This window comes from Cornus florida, unplaced genomic scaffold, assembly GCF_030987335.1.
Source record: "Cornus florida cultivar Cherokee Brave unplaced genomic scaffold, ASM3098733v1 CherokeeBrave_3.0.0_Hap2_Chr09, whole genome shotgun sequence".
NCBI classification, from domain to species: Eukaryota; Viridiplantae; Streptophyta; class Magnoliopsida; order Cornales; family Cornaceae; genus Cornus; species Cornus florida.
In genome coordinates, this window is record NW_026775579.1 from 44358801 (window position 1) to 44383199 (window position 24399).

Below are 24399 nucleotides of genomic sequence, written 5' to 3' on the forward strand. Positions count from 1 at the left end.
AGCCCTTAAGCACATCAACAGTCAACGCAACTTGAGTTCAAGGCATGCCAAATGGGAGAGTTATTTGCAGCAATTTACTTTTACTTTGAAGTATAAGGCTGGTACAATCAATCGTGTAGCTGATGCCTCGAGTAGAAGAGCCTCTCTGCTTGTACTTTCGCGCGCACAAGTTGTGGGATTTGATTCTTTTCGAGATCTGTTGCAGAAGATCCTTATTTTGCACCTATTTTGAAGTTAGTCAAATCTGGCAGCGATCGAATTATTTCTTGCACGATGGATTTCACTACAAATGCTTAAAATTGTACATTCCAGAATGCTCTTTGCGCGAAAAGATCATAATAGAACAGCACAATTTGGAACATTTTGGAAGAGATAAAAGCCTAGAGATGATTGAGAATGGGTATTTTGATGTCACAAGGCATGTGGAGCGTTGTCATTTGTGCAAAAGAGCCAAAGGAGTTGCCACTAATATGCAGGCCTTTACATGCCTTTACCAGTACCTAATCGTCCTTGGGTTGCCTCTTACTTACAGGAAGTGCAGTGATGGATGACAGATCCTCAAAGATGGCGCACTTTATTCCCTGCTAAAGGACTATGGATGCTTCTAATGTTGCTAATCTTTTCTTTAAAGAGATTTAAATGTTGCAAGGTGTTTCACATTCTATTTTTTCAAACAGAGACACCAAGTTTGTTGGTCACTTTTGGAGGACTTTATGAAAGAAGATTGGAACGGAGCTTTATTTTAGCACTTTTTTTTCATCCTCAAACTGATGGGCAGAAAGAAGTTGTCAATAGGAGTTTGGGCAATTTGTTGAGACGCATAACAGGTGACAACCACAAGAATTGGGATTTAACTCTATTAGAATTGTACTACCACTCTTTCTCCTTTTGTTGAGGTTGTCTATGGCGAAAACCAAATAGTGGGCTTGATTTGGCTCCAATTCCTATTCAAAGAAGGCCAATGTCAAGGCAGAAGATATGGTTGAGCTTATGCAGGACATTCATATGAAAGTGAGACAACAAATTGAAGCATCAAATGCGAAATATAAAGCTCCTGCAGATTGACACAAAAGGAGGATCATTTTTTAGGTCAGAGACTATGTTTGGGCTATCCTATCAAAAGACCAAGTTCCACCTGGTTCTTACAACAAATTGAGGGATGGAAAGATTGGTCCATTTGAGGTGATTAAGAAGATTAATGATAATGGCTACCAGCTTAAGTTACCAAGTCATATTCGCACGTCCGATATTTTCAATGTCAAGCATTTGGTTCCTTACAAGTGTCATTCTTCTGATGAGGATTCCGACAACTCTAGGGCGAGTTCTTTCCAACAAGGGGGGACTGCTGTAGCTATGGACCCAATAGACAGTTTCCTAAAACATTGGGAACACCCGAAAAAGGAAACAAGTGGAGGACGGGGCAAGGACAAGAAGAAATATTTAGCAACTTTTGATTTATTTCTAATTTTCAGCACCTTTCCAATTTTGGTTATACGTAGTATTTGGCAGTGTTTGACACATATTCCTATTCTGATTATGTTTCTATTTTAAAGTTGTATTCTGCTTGGTAATTTCTTGTTTGGCATGTCTTAGCCTCTAAGAAATTATAATCCTTGTTTAACAAGGAATTGGGTTTGGAACTCTATAAATAGATACATAGGCTTTGGGTCAAGACTTATGATATTGAGAGAGATGTAGTCTCATGAGGGAGTTGATGGGTAGAGGTAGTATGCGGGTTGGTAGAGTAGAAAAAACACCAATGACACTGGTAGCGAGGAGATAGGCTCGTGAAGTGGTACATGGTGAAAAGACATGTACGTAGTGTTGGTACTCTATTGTTGCAATATCTCTACGAATCATAGTGAAATCTCTTCTCATCCATGGATGTAGGCCGATTTTGGCTAAACCATGTATATCTTGTGTTTGTGTGTGATTGCTTCGTTGGCTTTCTTTGAATCTTTCTTATTTGTGCGCTTCCACTGCCCAACAAATTGGTATCAGAGCCAAAGGTGAAAGAGATCCAGAAAACACAAGAAGTCTCAACATGTGCTGCAACAGGCTTCAGTTGTTGGTGGAGTCAATCAGTTTGGTTACATGGTATGGAGCTCGAGTGGCAAAGGTGGAGCCTTGGAGGTCTGACCGATCGAACAACGTATAATGTGGAGAATCGGAGTTTTGCAGGAGTATGGTCAAGATTGAAGCTGCAAAAGAATTGTCTTGATCAATGCCGTGGTAGCGATGATTAGCTGGATAGAATTTGAGCCAAGGTGGAAATTGTTGGAAATTGTGTGTCAAATTCCTATTCTAATTAGGATTCTATTTTAAAGTTGTATTCTATTAGGTAATTTCTTATTTGGCAAGTCTTGGCCAAGGAATTGTAATCCTTGTCTAACAAGGAATTATGTTTGTAACTCTATAAAGAGGTACATACGTTGTAGGTTGAGACTTAATAGATTGAGAGAGATGTAGTCTCACGAGGGAGTTGATGGGTAAAGGTAGTTTATGGGTTGATAAAGTAGGAAAAACACCGGTGACACTGATAGCGAGGGATTAAGCTGGTGGAGTGGTACATGGTAAAAAGACATGCCTATGGTGTTGGTACTCTATTGTTGTAATATCTCTACGATTCATAGTGGAATCTCTTCTCATCCATGGACGTAGGCCGGTTTTGGCTGAACCATGTATATCTTGTGTTTGTGTGTGATTGTTTTGTTGGCTTTTGTTGGATCTTTGTGTTTCGTGCGCTTCCGCTGCTCAACAAATTGGTATCGTGGAAGCGATGATTAGCTTAATGGAATTTGAGTCAAGGTGGAGATTGTTGGAATTTGTGTCTCAAATTCCTATTCTAATTATGTTTCTATTTTAGGGTTGTATTCTGTTTGGTAATTTCTTGTTTGGCAAGTCTTGGCCTCTAAGAAATTGTAATCATTGTCTAACGAGGAATTGGGTTTGGAATTCTATAAATAGATACATAGGCTTTGGGTTGAGACTTATGAGATTGAGAGAGATGTAGTCTCATAAGGGAGTTGATGGGTAGAGGTAGTATACGGGTTGATAGAGTAGGAAAAACATCAGTGACACTAGTAGCGAGGAGATAGGCTCGTGGAGTGGTACATGGTGAAAAGACATGTACGTAGTGTTAGTACTCTATTGTTGTAATATCTCAACAAATCATATTGAAATCTCCTCATCCATGGATGTAGGCCGGTTTTTGGCTGAACCATGTATATCTTGTGATTGTGTGTGATTGCTTTGTGGCTTTCTTTGAATCTTTCTTATTCGTGCGCTTCCGCTACCCCAACAAGCAGTTAGCTATTACATTGAGGAAGAAGGAACTGTATATAAAGCTTTGTAATTGCTAGGGTTTTAGTGTTAGTTGAAGAGATTAACAGCAACTAAAAGTTTGCCTTGAATTCTTCTACTTCCTTTGATCTTTATTTCGTTTTAGTACTGCTGTGAAAATGATTTGATCATCTCCTCTTGGTAAGGCAGCATCACAACATCGGAGACCTAGTGACGCGTTGGTCAAACGAGGAAGACTAGTTGTAATAGAAGGTAAGAGACGAAGAGGGCGACCAAAAATAACATGGGATGGGGTTATTAAAAATGATTTTTAAAACTTAAATATAACAAGTGAATTGGCCTGTAATAAAAAGGCTTGGAGAGAGAGACTTCATGTGGCTGACCCCATTCATATGGGATTAAGACAAGGATGATGACGACGATGATGAATGAGGGGAAAAAAGTAAAATTGAAAATACTCATAATACATCTCTAGAGAAATTTGCAGCACATCAACAACCATTAGTAACCATCATTTCCAAATAGCTTGCAAGAATCAAAACTCAAAACAAATATGTGAGTAATTACAAGAGTGAAAAAGTAATACATGTACATTGACCAAAAGGATTATCAAGATCCAAACTCCTGGAAATAACAAATTAAACTTGTTCAACAAAGCTTTAGCAAACTACTTAGGGCGACTACACAATTATCTTCATTGTCAGGCTACCAACATCTAACTTGTAGCAATCATTTCGTTATATCAGCCCAATCACCTCCTTTTTAGCCCTCTTGTCCTTGTAGCACCTCAGAACCAAAAGATCAATTGTTATGGATATGACAACCTTGGCTATTTCAGAAGATTGAATCCACTTGTTTCTGCACCAATTGTTATAAACTAAACTTTTGCTTCATCACAAGTGTCCCCAATAACCCAATTATGTCCTTCAAATACAATTGAAGATAATATTGACACCTTTCTTTCTCTACATATTGCTTCATCCACTTATCAAAAAAAACATATTGCTTCATCCATTGCGTCCCAGTTTGTACTTACTACTTAACAAGAAACCAATGTGAATTTTTTTCAAACCATACAATTTGCTCAACTCTCTTCCGAAACTTATAGCGTGACTAGCATTGATACTATTGAGATCTTGATAATTGTGCAGTTCTAGATATCATAAATTGCATTTTCTAGCTTTTTGATTAGCACATTCAACTTCACTGCATGCTACTTGCAAAAAGTTGATCACAACCGACTCAAAACAAGGCAAAATGAAATTCCAACTGTGCAAGAGTTGCTATTTTTATTCCCCTCGATAAATTTTGACTATCTTTCGTAGAGCCCATCCTTAGTCCCTTGCATGTTCGCCATACAAGTCAAGTATCAACTTGATAAAAAATGGGGAACTGTCACCACCACATCAATCTCCAAATTGAAGTTCTTTTTTTGGTAAAACGAATGCGAGCTTATGGATCAGGCAGCTATCCAACCCAATCAACTTGAATTTAGTTTGCATGACCCCCAAAGTGAATTTGACAAAATTTGAGACCAGACAAAAGTTACTGAAATAAGTAATAACCCAAGGCTCAGAATGTCTCAAGGCAATTCACTTTTAACTCAGTTCTTTTTTACCTATATATTCCATTTTTCACTTCAAACCAGTTGAATAAGCAACTCCGTTTGATTCTTTTCAATAAATTAATCAAAATGCGGGAGGTGGAGATAAATGTAAAGACACAATTCCAAAGCCAAAGCCTCTAATAGCATCAAACATGACAAATTCTAACCAAAGTTCTCAATATATAAATTATGATAAATTCATCAGCCCACAACTCAAATATTCGGTGTAGGGCAGTGTACTTTTAAGTTTTAACTAACAACTAAGAAATACGGATTTCTGGAGGAAGAGAAATAGGAGATCCTTTGAAGGGATGGAGTCTCCTTGGGGGGTGTTCAGATTCTGTGCTTAGTTCTTTATTGTAAATCTGCGAAGATTATTTTGTCTTTTATGGATGGCTTGAGGCTATAGCTTTTGGTTTGTGCAGTTGTTCTGGGCTGCGATCCCCTTTGGGCACTCTTTAATGGAAATAAGCATGTTAAAGTTTTGCATTCCATTTAAAAAGATGTGCTGCAGGAAGTATTCCATTCCAAAGTATTTGTACATTGACCTGAATCAGTAAACACAGATAATCCATATTCCCATAAGCTAATATTTAAACTATTTTTCGAACTGCTTAGATGCTTCAGTTATTAGATTCTTCGTTACAACAATACAACTGGAACCACCCATTTAAATATAGATATATGTAAATAGATAAGAAAAAGCTTATTCACTTGGGAAAAAAGGATGTTAAAGGCAAACCTCGGGAGCCATCCAGAATGCAGTTCCTTTGCAAGATTTTGCATCATTCAACTTAACCGCCTGAAGAACGGAACAACAACCAGTATTAGGGGGATGGGAAAAAAACAATGAAGTATTTCAAGAATTATAAGAAATGAGAAGATATGATAATGCACAAAGGACAAGGAAGACCTTCGCCAATCCAAAATCTGCAAGTTTCACAGATCCATTGGCATCCACCAATATATTTGCACATTTTATATCCCTGGAGAACAAGAAAGGAACAGATTAGATAAAAGAAACCTCATTACATTTATATTAGCGAGTTCATGTGCATATATAAACCAACAGCTTCTTCATCTTCAAAAATAATTTTAGGAGAAAATAACAGGCCTAGTAAAATAAGCAATCAAAAAGTTAGCCAACCCAGAGACCTTTGCATTGCTTATTTTACTTGAGCAATCCTTCTCAATCTTGGATCAGATTATTATAATACCAATTTAGTTTATATATCATGATCTCCAGGCTTGACCTCTGTAACAAAATTTAACACTTGAATAACACAATCCTACCGGAACATTTCTCTTCCTAAATGAATATCCGGCTTATTTAGAAACTTTGTTGCTTAGCCGGGGGGTGGGTGGGGAAGAATACGCTTTTCATTCATCTTTTGTTGGAAAGAAAGCATAAAGACAATATTAGATAAATATTGAGCATGCCAAGAGCGCAACAATGTAGGACTTGTAAGTTAAAAAATCTTAATTTGCTAATTTCCCTTAATTTGATAAATGCTCAGTAAGGGTGCAGGAACCATTTATTTTTAAATTGCAGTTTCTAGTTCTCTGCTAATAAGATACATGGTTTCTCATCATCAAAGGATTTTTCCTATTGCAAAACTCGTGCTATACTCTTATTTGACAACAAACCTCCTAATATAAGTAATCAAATTTCAGAGAGTTCAATCAATTAAATCAGTAGCACAGAATATCAAAATTTTCATTCAGTTTAAGCTTCATAACCTAAAGAGCTTCTAAAAACATGAATACACTCGGGTGTCTAAAGTTGTTGTTTAACAAGAAATGTAGACACATTGATTAACATAAAATCTTAACAAAATAGAAAACATATATTTCAAGCATTCTCCTCACTTGATAGCAACAAACTATAAAAAGGACTTTCAATGGCGTACTAGAAAAACAATTACAGTCAATTTTTTTTTCCCATTTTTAGCGAACTTTTACACCAAGTCTTTTCTGTAGCAGTAGAATAGAAGAAGAAGAAGAAGAGGGTGTAGTGAGGATTTGAGAGGTGGGATAGAGAACATAAGTTATATTAATTGATTTTAAGTTAATTCATCTAGCATCCTCTCATCTTCTGCACCAACAAGTGTTTTTTATAGACATTATAAAATTCTATAAACAGCGCATTTGAAAATAAAAACTATACACAACAGGAATAATTCTACAACTTTTGCTACCCACTATAGTAAAACACAACTCAAATTCCCTTTCTAGCCCAATGCACGAGGCTCCCGCCATTGCGGGGTCTAGGGAGTGTCAAATGTACACAGCCTTACCTCCGCAAGGAGAAGCTGTTTCCACTTTCAAACCCATGACCTCCTAAGCACAATGTAACAACCTTACCATTGCGCCAAGGCCCAATCTCAACTCAAATTCTCTTTCTACAACCCAAAAAACTTCACAAAGCAAAAATTTACAATATATTAAGACCACTTATAAAATGATAAACTTCCATAATAAAAATTTATAATTTTATAGATTAGCATCTGGTATCACTCTAATTCTAAACTAAGCGTACGAGTAAAAGAATTTTAAGAGCAGCAAATTTGGTGGGGTCTGACAAGGTAGGAGAGCAGTAACATCTTAAACCACATATTTAAGAGGAAGAGGATGCAATTTTACCTTGATCCTAGGTGGGACGAAAATGGTATAAAGAGCAAACTGAAGATTGGGCGCAGTGAAACCCTTGCTGAAGAATGATTTGAACTTGATTCTTCAACAGCTCCATAAGCAATTCATAGGTTTTTGTACTTTAATTAAATTTTAATGTTCATACTAAGAGTTGCATAATTTAGAAGATGAAACTAAGTAATATCATAAAGATTATTATATTATATATGTTACTGCTCTCCTACCTTGTCGGTTACAACTTATTTATTTTTAATAAGTAAAATTCATTAGAAGGCACTCAAAAGGGGAGCGCTCCCAAAAGAAAACAAAAGGCGCCCGCAGTGACCCTATAATTTCAAGCTATCCAGAAAATCCAAAAGATGACCCACTGATTTACAATTCTGCCCATTAACCCAAAAAAAATAAAGTAGACAATATATTCTTGTCAGTTACAATTACATTTTGGACCTACATGAAAAAGTGCCATTGCATTGGTGACGGGTGACCATTTGTAAAATGTCATTTCTTCTAAATGAAGAAATATATTGGACATTTTAAGGTGTGTTCACAATGTTTCCAAGATTGTCAAATGTAGATATTCTTAGATGTGTTTGGGTTATATAAAAATCATATTGGAGAATGTATTAATATATCGGAGTGTCACAAAATGTTTGGGATGTCTCAGCTAAGTGTCCAAATAATGAATGTATTTTCAAATTGCACATGCGCCAATGAAGCTTTGGACATGTTTCAAGAATTGTCCTTTTGACACGTGTTGGACATAGACACAAAACCTTTGTAACAATGTCGATGCTTCTTAGCCATCAATCATCATTGCTGGAAAGCGGATAGGTAATAGACCACATTTCCAACTTCATTTGCACAAAGGGACCACCTTGAGACTCAAATCTGTGTTCTCCAGGTTTGAATTGTACAAAGGTCCCTACTTAGTTTATGGGACTGCTTTATGTTTTGCTCCTAACCTAAACCATCATGATTAGCTAAGAACACTAGAGTACATTATCACGTCACAGCAGTGCAAGATCACCAAAAAAAAATTATGTTTGCGCACACCATGTATGGGGATCTACGAACAGGAACATATTTATTGCACTGAAGTGTGAGGATTGTGTGACAACTTAAACTATTTCCATTCTCATTTGTTCTCCCATTCTACAAACCTTAAAATGAGAAACTAGCCATTTTCACCTTATAAACCCAAACAGATGTCATAAATGACAAAGAGAAGCCCCCAATATATATATATATATATACACTAAATAAAAAATCATAAATAAATAAAGAATAAATAAATTAACAGTAACAGTAACAGACAAAGAAAGGGAAAAAGGATTCACAGTGGGCTCCAGGCAAATATAAGCCAGAGACAGAAAATTAGCAGGCAACATGGATATAGTGTTCCATGTTACAAGAAACCAGGCAGCATTAGCAGAGATGCAGAAGTTTAGGATAAGTTATAGTGAAACAGAATTAGAAATCATTTCATTTTGGAGGATTAAGAAAGCATTATAGACAAAAGAGGAAAGGATTCACTAATTTTTGTTGCATAGTAGGTCTAAGAAGGACCAATCACAGCACCAGTAAAATAGCGCATTAAGGGTCAATCGGAAACATTACCGGGCATTTCGAGTTACTGGTCAAAGACTGAATGAAACATAAGGTTTCCCTAAACAGAGTGAAACAACATCCCAGAATTTATGTACTCAAACTCATATGGTTGAAACAAGACAAAATTATATTGAAAATGTGCCGCATCGGTAAGTCAAAAACTCAATGGGAAAAATCCATTCAGTTCACCAAGGAAAATCATCTCTCTATTACTATTTTAAGACAGACTTAGGTGTACCTTGAAATGAAAATTTGCCATTATTATGGGCTGTAATACCCCTAATTTTAAAAGGATAGTCTCGGCATTTAATTTATTGTTTTATTGCATTTTTAATTGATTAAATGATTTATTTGATAACGTGGCTATTTGTTTATGTGTTTTTAATTGAATTCTTTGTTTAAATTAAAGGATAGTCTCGGCATTTAATTTATTGTTTTATTGCATTTTGAATTGATTAAATGATTTATTTGATTACATGGCTCTTTGCTTATGTGTTTTTAATTGAATTATTTGATTAAATCAATTTATGTGCTTAAATGTTATTTTAATTAATTATTGGTATGAACTGATTTGTTTACATGCTAAGTGATGAAGTGTATTTATTTGTTTACATGCTATGTGTTTATTTGTATTTAAATTGTTTGTTTTATTTTATTTTATTTTAAAAGGAGTTGGATGTGGATAGCAGTAATGGACCAACCATTTGGGTCCCATGGACTACTTGGATAGGAGGTTTAATGGGTATGAATATTTACCCATGACTAGTTGTATTTATATATTTATGATAATATATATATATGGATTGTTTTAATAATTATTATTGTTATTATTACTTTTATGGAAAGTTAGAATTATATGTATTATAATTATATATTATATACATATATGTAACAGTTTTTTTTTTTTTTTTTGACAAGTACATATATGTAACAGATTTGGTATATTTATATTTATATTTTCTATTTTTCTTTTCCTTTATTTTAATTAAGGTAAGTTGGATTGGGAATAAGATTTTATATTTTCTATTTTCCTTTTCCTTTATTTTAATTAAGGAAAGTTTGATTGGAAATAGGATTTTATATTTTATAATTTGGAATGGGAATAGGATTTTATAGTTATCTATATATATGGGTATTGGGGGGTTTGTAAAAATGTTAGAAAACTCTATTCACTTACAAAATATTAGAGACAGTTTCAAAGAGAGAAAGAATAAGGTTTTGGCAAAGAAGATGGCTAAAACAAGGAAGAAGGAGGCTTAGATTTTCAATCTGAAAATCATAAGGCAAGTTCTTTTCTAACTCTTCTCATTTGATTCGTGTTCTATACATGTCTAGATTAATTCCAGGATTTTTAAATTTAATTAATAAACCTAATTACGTGTAAAAATCAGATTTATAAAGTATGATTATATGTTAATGGGTTTGTGTAATTTTTGCATGATTTAATGAATTGATGCATGAATTGTGTTCTCCATCATGTTTATATACTGTATTGTCATTGTTGGGATATTCTGGGATGTTGAATTGAAGCTTTGAATCTGTTATTGCATGTTTTAAATTGTTTAATTAGATTCATGGAGGATTTAAATGCATGATTTAAAATTTATATGCTAGGTATGGAATTTAATTAATTTAAAAGATTAAATTAATGGTTGAATATGGTTGGATTAAATTATTTTGATCAATTGTTTAGATTTAAATGAATTTAATCAAAGTATGGAGGTGTACAATTTAATTGAGATACATGTTAATTTCTTATGATATAAATTAAATGCATGCTACTTAGAATTGTTATTTTTGCTCAATTAAATGCAAAGAATGTATGTATGATTTATATCATGTTTATTTTGGATTATTAGATGTAAATATTATTTGCATCATCCTTGGATTGGAAATCTTTATTTGGTTAGGTTATGGAATTTAAATGAACTTACATGTTGTTAATGGAGAAATTAATTGCTTAAATTTATTTAGCAATTGTAAGGATGCGTATATGATCTTAATCGTTGTTGATAGTATAATATAATCACATATTTAACTAATTTTGATTATGCTTAATTCCGGAATATTTGATGAATAATAACTTGTTTTGCATCAATTATGGATTTTATGGATTAATGCATCATTTCAAGGGATGAGGGCATAATAGGGATGGATTAAGAGAATAGTTAAGTCCTACCTATTTATACTTATAAAGGAACAGATTAACCATAGAGTTAAGTCTTACTTATTTGTGTCAGGTTAACGAAACAGTTGGATAGCACACCATTGAAATATATGGATGGATAGTTTACTTTTATGGTTAGATAGGACGGATTTTATATATATAATTTTATGTCATGATATGAGCTAGAGCCTCAGGATCAGTAGTTAGGGTGCGTATATTGCCAGGGATGTGTAGCTAGATATGGTGGATTGTATGCCCTGGTAGGTCTAGGTACTCATGCCCACTATATGTGCGTTTTGCATGTTGCCTACTATTCAGGTTGAGATAACCCTATAGTCTAGTGAGGTTCCTTAGTGTGTGTGTGTGTATATATATACGGACTATATTAGTTATTGTTGAGACTTATCAAAACAAAAATTAGTTATTGTTGAGTTAACTAGAATGTATACGTGCATCGGGTCTCTGTTTGGGATGTAGTAGATTAGAACTTATTTGTGGGCCTGACCCACCATTATTTTTCAGGTGTTCGTCAGTTCTAGACTTAGACATTGTTCGTGCTGAGCAGAAACAGTCTATTCACTCTTCCGACTCTACGTAGGATTTCTTCTTTGTGTTTTAGTATTTGGATTCTGTTTTATTTCAGTTTCAGTTAGGTTTTGGATAAGGGGTCCACATGATGGATTCCCGAGTTGTAATCTATAAAGTTACTGGTATCAGAGGATTTGGATATGTTTGGAGAATTATTTTATTAGATTTATTAATGGAGGATTTTATTATTTAGTTTCTTTCAGATTATTTATTTATTCTTAATTCATTTTGTATTCTATGTTCGATTATATACTTTAATTGTTTGATATCCCTCGGATTTGTGCTCGGACTTGATCACCCGTAGAATCAAGGGGTATCACATGGGCTGAGAAAGAAGATGCGATAAGTAATGTCTGTGTATTAAATCCATCATTTTACAATTTGAGAAACCCCTTGCAAAGGTAAAGCAGAAACTGAATATTTAAATGACAGAACTCCCGCAATAAAAGAAACCAATTTTCTGTCTGGGAGAGAATGGAGCATGTAGACATAATAAGACAGACATGTTTTAAAGACTACAATTCACATGAGGAAAGATCAAGAACACCAAAGCAGACGATCTGGAGATCACAAAAAACAGATATAACTTAGACTGGCATTATAGATTCAGTTTTATCACCTGTGAATCACATTTCGCTCATGCAGGTACTTCAAACCATGCAGGATCTGCCTTGTATATCCAGAAACTTGGGAATCTTGTAGAATATATGTTTGATAGAGATTTAAAAGGGAACCTTTTGTCACCAGCTCCAGAAAGATGTATAGATTTGAATCATCCTGCAAAAGCAACCAACAAACATATGACGTAGTTGATAAGAAATTTATTTACGGGAGACCATGGAAGAACATAATCCGGAGAATCCAGTTGATGCATCAGGCAATGCACTTAGCTAGGTAGGTTGCCAGCCAGGCTGTGAAGCACAGATACTTTTTTCTTTTTCTTTTCTTTTTTTCTTTTTTATGATAAGTGAAGCACAGATACTTCTATATGGGTGACATTCAGTATCGTGTCAGTGTCGGACACTAACACTACTCGAATACTCGCTACCTGTCCGATACTTACTAAAACCATTCATAATCTTAAGTATATTTTTATTTCTAACCTGTACCCAAAACTTCTCAGATACGTGACACGTCGAACAATTCCTCTGATACTTCAGAACAAATGTGAATTTTACAAGAATAATATCATAGTACAATTGTTAAGAAAAGTTTAAAATTTATTTAAGAAGAATTGATATATATATAAAAATTTATCCATGCAAAATAACTCTCAACGCTCATCTTATTTGTCATTATATTTTATAAAGAAATGCTCATCTTATTTGTCATAATATTTTATTAAGAAATGTTAATAACAATATATATAACTTAAACAATTATTCTTTAAAACTATCCATGGACACATAGAGAGAGAGAGAGATTTTTACAAATATCTATGTTCATAAAACATAAATATAATAGTGTCCACCTTATTCGTATCCTATTTTTTAAGAATTTGTCATCGTCGTATCCATGTGTAGTGTCCTTATTCCAGGTCATAGTGGTGCCTAGAACTTTTATATATTGTCTTTATTTTGTTGACAAGAAACCTACGAACTATGGACGGTAGCATTAGTCCACTGTGTGACATAAACAAAGGTGCCCAACATGATAACTCCACAAACCTTGGCATAGGAACACAGCTACATAGATGATTGTGAAATTACAAATTCATATATATATTTAGATCATTTTATATAAGTGTGCTCAATTACATATCTAAAGTTATTGGAAAACTAATCAGGAAGTAATTAAAATTCTAAATGAGAGAAATGCCCAACTCGGCATCTCTCCAACTTCCACAATATACCTCTGGAGGAGGAGAGAGAGAAAAAAAAATGGTAAAAGGCACTCTCGAATACAACCCGACAGAAGTGAAAGTAAAACATGGATAAAAACTGTTGTCCTACTCTCCAGTATTTTGAGTAACACAAAATTGAGAAAACAATTTGTTGGAAAATATTTCTATACATCCGAAATCAACTTTACAATAAAGGAAAAGAGTGCCAGGACTTCACAGTAGAAGCATCATTGTGAAAGGAGTACATGTACAAAAACTTAAACAAATAAATAAATAAGTGTTCTCAATTAACTAGTATCTTTTTCATTTTTCTTTTTGTATACGAAGGACAAGGAAATGTGAGAGATAGTCGAATAACAGCCAACATGAAAAGTGCGAGAGTATTACCTTCTCTGTACCATAATACCGAACTATGTTTTCATGTTCAAACTGACTTAGAAGAGCAATCTCCTGAAAGAGTAAACAAGGGATAAGAAAAATAGAATCTTGGCAGGAAAACGTTACCAATACAGGAACACATATTAGACAATGTACAATCGAACGAAACTTCAGGCTGACTCACCTGTTCAAGTTGGTATATACTTTGCCTTCCCAGGTCTCCTTGATCAAGCAAAGAAACTTCCTTCAAAGCAAAAAAGAATCCATCTCTGCAAGAAAAGCAGTAACAAAAAATAATGTTCAACAAAGTACATGCACAAATCAGAACAAACAAACGTGTTTCTGATTATGAGAAATGGAGAACATTTATTTATATATATAAGTGAGATATGGAGAAAATTTAGAATTTAGCATCGACCAAACAAACATAAATTCCATAATAAACAGACTTACATGAAATAAAGCTACAAACATATGAAAAGATTTTTCCACTTTTTTTTTTTTTTTTGGTAAGAGATATTGAAAAGATAGAAGATGCAGAGAAAACACCAGTCTCCTTAGTAAAGTTCAAATTGTTTTTGTTATGTGTCAACTATCACCTCGCAACAATATTCACAATATTCCATACAAAGGCCAGTCTAACTTAGATGAACTAGGCAAAAATGATCTAATTGTTCTCCACAACAAACTAGTTTTCTTTATGCTACTTCAGATTTCGCAGAATAGCAATTAGATACCTTCTCAAATGGCTATTTGCTTTAATGAGAATAATAGCATGCTAATACAGTTCCTATATTTGCTATGAGCTAAACCCTTTTGATTGCTAAACCTTCATCACTACAACGGTATGGCCACTGAAATTTGCCTCTTTTATGTGCTCCACCTCAATCAGTGAACTTGTACCTCCTATCAATCATATTTTGTGCAATCTGTTTGTCTTGTGGTCTCATCAAGAAGCTTTTCAGTTGCTTCTGATTTCAATATTGGATATAGGAGTTCTTTAGCTGTTTCTTCGTGCATATATGCTACAACAAGTCTGCCATTTCTTGCTGTTCTTATATCAATGAAGATGGTGCTCCATATTCAGTTGATGGTTTGCGAAGGTGATGGTTTAAGGAATATAACATTTTGCTTTAAAGTGGGATCCAACTGTGATTTAGTGTTGCGAAATGGTTGAACGAAGAGAGAGAGAGAGAGACCGGGGGAAGACTGATAAACGGTGTCGGGAGGAGAGAGAAAATGCGGTGCCAAGTGGAGGATGACTTGGATTATTCCGCGGGACTGTTTTTAGTTTTTTAAATAATGGGCATTTTGCCTTCATGAATTTTCTTTCAAAAAAAAAATCCAATTTTATTACTATTACTGTATTTTTTAGCATAATTTTAATTCAAGACTCAGAATTTTTTTAATTCAACTCATTTATATCTAGTCTATTTTATTATTATTACTATTATAATAGGAGTGAATACTGTGAGTATCTGTAACTGCCTGCGTTTATTTTCTAAATAATGATTCAAAATTTACTATAAGCATTCTGCCTTCATGATTTTATTTTTTTTGACCTTTAAACATTAAAATTTACATTCTTTCACGGCAGCTTTCGAATTTTTTTTCAATTTTAATTTCAATTTCAGACATTGATTTTTATTTTTTTCAACTCTTTTATGTCTAATTTTTTTTTTTTCTAGCTTGGTTAGGTGGGATAGTTGAGTCATCCCCTTTACATATGGGCAAAATAATAAATAAAAAAAAATTTGTTTAACTAGTAAAATGACATAGATGGTTTCAAATTCTCAATATTTCTTTGTTCAAAATTATATCGATTTTTAAAATCAGAATTATTAATCACTCTACCATCTCAACACAATTTTTATTTTATTCCTCGTAATAGGACATGGGTATAGGAATGGATATTGATTGTCACTATGTATCTATTTTTATTTTTTAAATAATGATTTAATATCTATAATGAGCATTTTTGTGTCAATAATTTTCTTTTTTACCTTTTGACATTATAGACTTATTGAAAATTTACATTCTTTATGCATTGGCTGCAACTTTCAAAATTTCACCAATTTCAATTCTAAACGATAGATTTCATTCCCTCAAACATATTGCTAAATTATGAGTTGCTCTTTGGTTTGCATTCATTTCAATTCTAAACGATGGATTTCATTCTCAAACATATTGCTAAATTATGAGTTGCTCTTTGGTTTGACTTCATTTATTAACAAAAAAAATGTTCTTCCAGGGGTTTCCACGAATGTATGATATAGCATCTAAGAAGCACAGACAATTTTATGAAATGTAGGGTCATCGAACACTGACACTCCATGAATACTTGTAAACACATGTTCGATACTTCACGGCTATGTCCATTATTTAAAAATAATTTTATTATTTCGGATGTTTGGGGACACCACACATTCCGGACACTCTATCAACACATCTTACACTCTTTGTCTTATATAAAACAAATACACGACAAACTTCAAAAATAACATTATAATCATATATCAGGATTTAGTGTTGCGCAAAAGAGGATTTTCATTTCTAAACAATTTTTTTTTTTTTTTTTGGTAAGAGAAATTGAAAAGATAGAAGATGCAGAGAAAACAGCAGTCTCCTTAGTAAAGTTCAAATTTTTTTTGTTATGTGTCAACTATCACCTTGCAAACAATATTCACAATATTCCATACAAAGGCCAGTCTAACTTAGATGAACTAGGCAAAAATGATCTAGTTTTCCTTATGCTACTTCAGATTTCGTAGAATAGCAACTAGATACCTTCTCAAATGGCTTATTGCTTTAATGAGAATAATAGCATGCTAATACAGTTCCTATATTTGTTATGAGCTAAACCCTTTTGATTGCTTAACCTTCATCACTACAACGGTATGGCCACTGAAATTTGCCTCTTTTATGTGACCCACCTCAATCAGTAAACTTGTACCTTGTATCAATCATATTTTGTACTATCTGTTTGTCTTGTGGTCTCATCAAGAAGCTTTTCAGTTGCTTCTGATTTCAATATTGGATATAGGAGTTCTTTAGTTGTTTCTTCGTGCATATATGCTACAAGAAGTCTGCCATTTCTTGCTGGTCTTATATCAATGAAGATGGTGCTCCATTTGTGGTGTGGCACTTATGGCCACTTTGGTCTCCAATCGCCATAGCAGCTTCACGGGAAGCCCATCAAGGCTTTATATTTATGATAACACATAAATTCAATAAAGGTGGAGCACACTATGCCATCATTTTATCATGAGGGCATATGATGCCTGCTTACTTTTTAAAAAATAAAAATAAATTAATTAAATATATTTTGTATCCAAATTGATTAGTTGGTTATATATTTTTGAAAAGTTGACTGCATGATCATGAGAAATTGACCACGTTGCCAATCCTCAATTTGAGGGGATGCATTGAGGTGATTGTTCAACTGGTATATCGTGATACACCTAATTACTGTTTAACAACATTAGCATCAGACTGGATTTAGAGAAAAAATTGGATTGTGGACTTTGAAAAACAACTAACACAAACGGTAATTAAGGTTTCTATGGGCATGAGATCAAGATAATAATATGAATAGCACTTACTCGGCAATTCCTTCATATACGGCTCCGAACGACCCACGTCCCAGAAGGCTCCCCTTTTGCCATTTTGTGATATTACGTCTGATTCTACCATTTGGCGAAATGTCAGTGCTAGAAGAATCATCATCATTTGAAGTGGTAGTGAACGAACAAGATTCAGAAAGAACAACAGTCTCTCCCAGTCTCACCCCAATTACCTCCTCGTCCTCCTCCTCCTCTCCCTCATCAATCTCTTCAACAGCTTCTTCATCATCAGAAGAACTGTACCGTCCACGAACCACGAAAGACGAACCTTTATCATCATTTGGAGCAAGAGATACTACAATATCCCAAGTAGAGGCTGTAGAGAACGCGTCATCTATAACCCGTCGCGAAAATGCTGGTGGAGGAGCAAGAACAGGCGGTCTAATACCCCTAATTCCTCCGCCGCCACCACTGTCGCCACGAGAAGACTCCCCCTGCTCAATCCGATCCTCACTAATATCACAAACCCTAACACTGTCTCGTACACTATTTAACAATTCAGAATCATTCAACTCAATAGACTCAATTTGCCCCTCAATTGCATCACTAACCCTCACACTATCTTCAAACCGATCTGATAATCCACTGGAATCTACATCCTCCAGTTGTGGAAGAGGTGAATCTACCATCCCGCCGTCCAGTAGGTGCAACCGAGACCTCGGCAGAAGATCCGACGAAGACCGGACCGTCCTCGACTCCCACGCCGCCAACGGTATCCCAAAATCGTCCGGTCCCGAAAGCCCTATGCTCCGGCAAACTCTATCAACCTCACCTTCGGCTCCTCCAATTCTGAAGCTAGACCGATCATTGGCCGAATATATATCGAGCGACCGAGTCCGACGAGACGACGCGTCCTCCGAAGACGCCTCGTAGTCTATGTTCTTGAGGGCGTTTCGGCGCTCGAGCTTCGGCCCCTTCCGCTTCTGCTTCTGCTTCTGCTTCGAGTCCATGCCTTTGCGATTCTCGCTATGAGTGAAAAATCGTTGTATGCGATTCATTGAGAGCTCGATCCATCTACCTCTGCCACAACCGATCAATCATAGAAGTAGAAAAATTGAGCAGAATCGAGCTTTCTCTATCTTATTTCTTTGACTGTTGAATTTGAACAAGGTAATGATGGAAGTGATTTGGCAAGGGAGAAATGGAGAAGGTGGTTTGACTGGTTTCTCTCTCTAGCTTCTCTCCCCACTGTGATTTTGGTGAGGTTTTAGGGTATGTTGTGTGTGCTGCTTGCAAGAAACCAAATGGAGTTGAAATGGTTGAACGAAGAGAGAGAGGGAGACCGGGGGAAGACTGATAAACGGTGTCGGGAGGAGAGAGAAAACGCGGTGCCAAGTGGAGGATGACTTGGAATATTCCGCGGGACTATTTTTAGTTTTTTAAATAATGGGCATTTTGCCTTCATGAATTTTCTTTTAAAAAAAATTCCAATTTTATTATTATTACTGTATTTTTAAGCATAATTTTAATTGAAGAGTTAGAATTTTTTTAATTCTAACTCATTTGTATCTAATCTATTTTTATTATTATTATTATTATAGGAGTGAATACTGTGAGTATCTGTAACTGCCTGCGTTTATTTTCTAAATAATGATTCAAAATTTACTATAAGCATTCTGCCTTCATATATTTATCTATATTTTTTACGATTAAACATTAAAATTTACATTCTTTCGCCGCTGCTTTCGAATTTTTTTTCAATTTTAATTTTAATTTCAGACATTGATTTTTTTTTCAACTCTTTTATGTCTAATCTTTTTCTTTTTTTTTTCTAGCTTGGTTAGTTGGGATAGTTGAGTCATTCCCTTTTACATATGGGCAAAATAATAAATTTAAAATATATATATTTAACTAGTAAAATGACATGGGTGGTTTCAAATCCTCAATAGTTCTCTGTTCAAAATTATATCGATTTTTAAAATCAAAATTATTAATCACTCTACCATCTCAACACATTTTTTATTTTATTCCTCGTAATAGGACATGGGTATAGGAATGGACATTGATCGTTACTATGTATCTATTTTTATTTTTAAAATAATGATTCCAAATTTATTATGAGCATTTTTTTTTTTTGTCAATAATTACAGACTTATTGAAAATTTACATTATGCAACTTTCAAAATATCACCGATATCAATTCTAGACAAAGAATTTCATTCTCTCCAACATATTGCTAAATTATGAGTTGCTCTTTGGTTTGCATTCATTCATTAAAAAAAAAAAAAAAATTCTTTAAGAGATTTCCACGAATTTATAATATGGCATCTAAGAAGCACAGATAATTTTATAAAATGTAGTGTCTGTATTGAACACGGACACTCCATGAATACTCATAAACACATGTTTAATACTTCAAGCCATGTGTATTATTTAAAAATAATTTTATTATTTAAAATGTTTGGCAGACACCACACATTCCCAACACTATATCAATACATTTTACACTTTCTGTCTTATATAAAATAAAACAAATATACCAAAGTCTTGAAAATAACGTTATAATCTTATATCAAGATGCTTAACGAATTTTGATCCCATACGTTAAAGAGTGTCTGATTTTCTAAACCACAAATACAAATCTGGAAAAGGACAACAGTAATTCACTTAAACCATCCTACTCCTTTCCTTTTCACTTAAAAAAAAAAAAAAAAAAAAAATCATTCTCCTTTCTTTTTCACTTAAAAAAATCTTTTCCTTTCCTTTATATAATAAATTCGAGTACAACGAAAATGAAAACACAAGCCCACGAATTTCACTTTCATTTTGAAAAGACATGGTATAAAAAATAATCCAATTTATAAGATTTCTTATTTGAATGGGAATCAAGAAAATTTAATGTTAAAAATCATTGATATATTATTTTGTTCTCTCAAAAAATATTTATTTCACAAACTATTTTAATTATTCACATTATAGAAAATTTATATTTCTTATGGATTAAAAAGATACTCCCTCACAAAATACTCATCTAGTATGGAATGGAGGGAATAATAACATAATAAAAGCTAAATAAATCATCTTGCAGCCAAAACTCTTTTACGTCATAGAATATGTGGTAAATTTAATGGATTTTATAAATATTTAATTGAGTTTTAATAGTAAAAAACTTCTGACGATTGATTGTAATTTAAAATATAGTTTACTTTTCATCCACGCAATCACAAGATATTACGTGAAAATTCCGGGTTTATTATTTAAAATGTTTGGGAGACACACACGTTCCCGACACTCTATCAATACATTTTACACTTTTTGTCTTATATAAAATAAAACAAATATACCAAAGTCTTAAAAATAACGTTATAATCTTATATCAAGATGCTTGACTGATGCGCAAAAGAGAATTTTGATCCCATACGTTAAAGAGTCTCTGATTTTCTAAACCACAAATACAAATCTGGAAAAGGACAACAGTAATTCACTTAAAACATCCTACTCCTTTCCATTTCACTTAAAAAAAAAAAATTCATTCTTCTTTCTTTTTCACTTAAAAAAAAATCTTTTTCCTTTCCTTTATATAATAAATTCGAGTACAACGAAAATGAAAACACAAACCCACGAATTTCACTTTCATTTTGAAAAGACATGGTATAAAAAATAATCCAATTTATAAAATTTCTTATTTGAATGGGAATCAAGAAAATTTAATGTTAAAAATCATTGATATATTATTTTGTTCTCAAAAAATATTTATTTCACAAACTATTTTAATTATTCACATTATAAAAAATTTATATTTCTTATGGATTAAAAAGATACTCCCTCTACTTTATAATAGATAGATACTTTACGAATTATGACTCACAAAATACTTATCTATTATGGGATGAAAAAAATAATAACATAATAAAAGATAAATAAATCATCTTACACCCAAAACTCTTATACGTCATAGAATATGTGGTAAATTTAATGGATCTTATAAATGTATTTAATTGAGTTTTAATAGTAAAAAACTTCTGACAATTGATTGTAATTTAAAATATAGTTTACTTTTCATCCACGCAATCACAAGATATTACGTGAAAATCTTAAACATAGATAATTATTTAATTGAGTCTTGAATTAATTATAGCTGTGTCGGTAGTAGACATGTAGATGCGGTTGAGTATCACTTTACGAGAGTGTGTTTTAATTGACGGGTGTAGGTAACGAGTATCACGTTAGTTTGGTTTAATTGGCGGGGTGGATTACTTTACAAGTTAACATTGGACTTTTGGGAGTCAATTAAGATGAATTTTAAGTCTTCAAGTCATTAAAGAATTCTATGTTTAAGTGTATATGCATTGACCTTAATTAATTAGGTTAAACTCGGTGGACCTAGACGGTGTGTTGATAGGTTCACTTGTGATTCTTGAGATCAATGAGACACGAACTTAAGAATCATGTTAAGCTTTTTAATGAAACTTTATTATTTTTTATTTTTAAGTCAGAGCCGAAAGATTTAAAATTGTTTTGATAATTCAGTGTGTTAATACTTTGGTAAATTTTAGAATGCCAAATCTATATGTATATTTATATCTGTATATATTTAGATATATATACACTATTCTAAAACTGTAAGCATTTCGTCAAATTTCTTAACCTTTTTTTATTTACATGCTATACCTCTTTAAAGAACAAACTTGTGTTCTTATTTATTAACAAGTGGACTTGAAGTGTACGTGGGTTTAAATAATAAATAACATGCAGAAATTAAAATTAATCATTAATTAAAGAGAGGTTTTGATATCATACCTGATTAAAAAATTAAACTTTATATACCTTTTGGGAATTCCTTAATGCCCTTGAGAGATCTAAAAAATTAGAACGATTTACCCCCTTTTGAGAGTTGTCGATACAATAGGTCTGAATAAGGGTTTTTAAACCCTTATATTTAACAACAATAGTGGGGGCGGCTTCTGTACAAATAAGCATATCTAAGTCTCCCTTCTTATCATGAAAACTTAAACATCAATGGTTAGAAATAAATCACACCAAATAAGTTGGAAAATCACAATCCAACGGTATAAAACCATACTCCCAATTAGACCACCAAATTAGAAAGTATAAATCTAATCCATCAAGTATCAATAATCACACTGTAATCCTATTTTAGAAAACGTAGTACATAGGACCATAACATAATTTTTATTATTTAAATATATATATATATATAAATTCCAACAATCTCCACTTGGTCCATGCACTCTAAGTTTTATAAAATGACACTATGGATTGCAACACAGTTTATACAAGTCGAGTGACCACTCATTTTTATTTAGAAAACACAATTATCGAAATTGATGGATTGAAACTTTAGAACTACTCTCCTCCATAAATTTCCTCAATAGTGGATCATGAATGCGTAAACAAGTAATATATTAGTCTGAACAATTCCATGGTCTCAAAACCGATTCCATCTAGGATTCAAGCAAATATAATGGTTTTTACTGTATTTCATGAGATATGCAAACTGCATGTGGTCTAACCGCACACCTCACTATCCGTCTTACTTCATACCATTGCGGTATGTCACCTGAATATATTACAGCAAACAGCTAATCTTCTATTCAGTGTGAGGGTTCACCGATATGGAATCAATCTCATATTTAGCCCAAGTTATCCTCATAGAGTGTTAACACTCCCACAGGCAAACTTTAGTAGTTATGTTTGGATTTACCAATGTGGTGCCAATTTCACATCTAACCCAAACAACTTCATGAGTGAAATACCACTCTCAGGCAACAAGAATAACACGTGCACATATCATATACAATAATGTAATAATAATAATAATGATACATCATAACTTTATTTTCATGCAAACAACTGTCACCATAAGGTGTAAATAAACTGAAAGAAAACAACTGCAATGTAACATGATGTAATAGAGCAATCAGACATCATAACACAATGACTCTTGAATACCCATTTGAATCACGTGCTCTTTAAATATTTTTGACTAAAAACCTTTAGTGAGAGGATCTGCAATCATCCTTGTTGTATTTATATGAGGAACCTCAATAATACCTTACTTAACCTTCTCGCACACGTAAAGGTATTTTACATTTATGTGCATATTACGCTTGGTCAATTTTTCATTTTTCACATATTTTGTGATAGCTTCATTATCATAGAAAAGTATTAAAGGCTTGTGTATGGAGTCCACAATCTTTAAATCCGCAATAAAATGTTTCAACCACATGGCACGTTTGGTCGCTTCATAACAACTGATCAACTCTGCATACATAGTTGAATCTGCAATAATAGATTGCTTAGAGCTTTTCCATAATACAGCTCCCTGAGTCAACATAAAAATATATCCAGAAGTGGATTTTTTACTACTCGAACAACCTGCATAGTCCGAATCAGAATAACCAACTATCTCAAAACGATCTAATTTCCTGTACACCAAGATAAACTCTTTTGTTCTCTGAAGATACCTCAAAACTTTCTTCATCACCCTCCAATGAGCAATACTTGGATTTTGCTAAAATCTTCCAAGCATCCCAACCACATAACTAATATCTGGTCTAAGGCATGTCATAGCATACATCAGACTTTCAATTACAGACGCATATGCGGTGACATCAATTTTACTTCTCTCAATCTCATTTATAAGACATTGTTCCTCTGAAAAAATATT

General features: G+C 33.4%; 1 protein-coding gene across 1 annotated transcript in view; it reads right to left on the reverse strand.

The window, feature by feature from the left end:
- The window catches only part of LOC132273780 (mitogen-activated protein kinase kinase kinase 1-like), a 36677-nt gene extending 17581 nt beyond the window's left edge, over positions 1-19096 (reverse strand). Inside the window, exons 1-6 of the mRNA XM_059774840.1 lie at positions 17748-19096; positions 14330-14414; positions 14155-14217; positions 12544-12701; positions 5823-5895; positions 5652-5711 (exon numbers count right to left, since the gene is read on the reverse strand). Of these exons, the coding sequence (XP_059630823.1) occupies positions 5652-5711; positions 5823-5895; positions 12544-12701; positions 14155-14217; positions 14330-14414; positions 17748-18766 (1458 nt within the window). The 5' untranslated portion in view covers positions 18767-19096. The remainder of the gene's footprint in view (positions 1-5651; positions 5712-5822; positions 5896-12543; positions 12702-14154; positions 14218-14329; positions 14415-17747) is intronic.
- Between the last annotated feature and the right edge of the window lie 5303 nt (positions 19097-24399).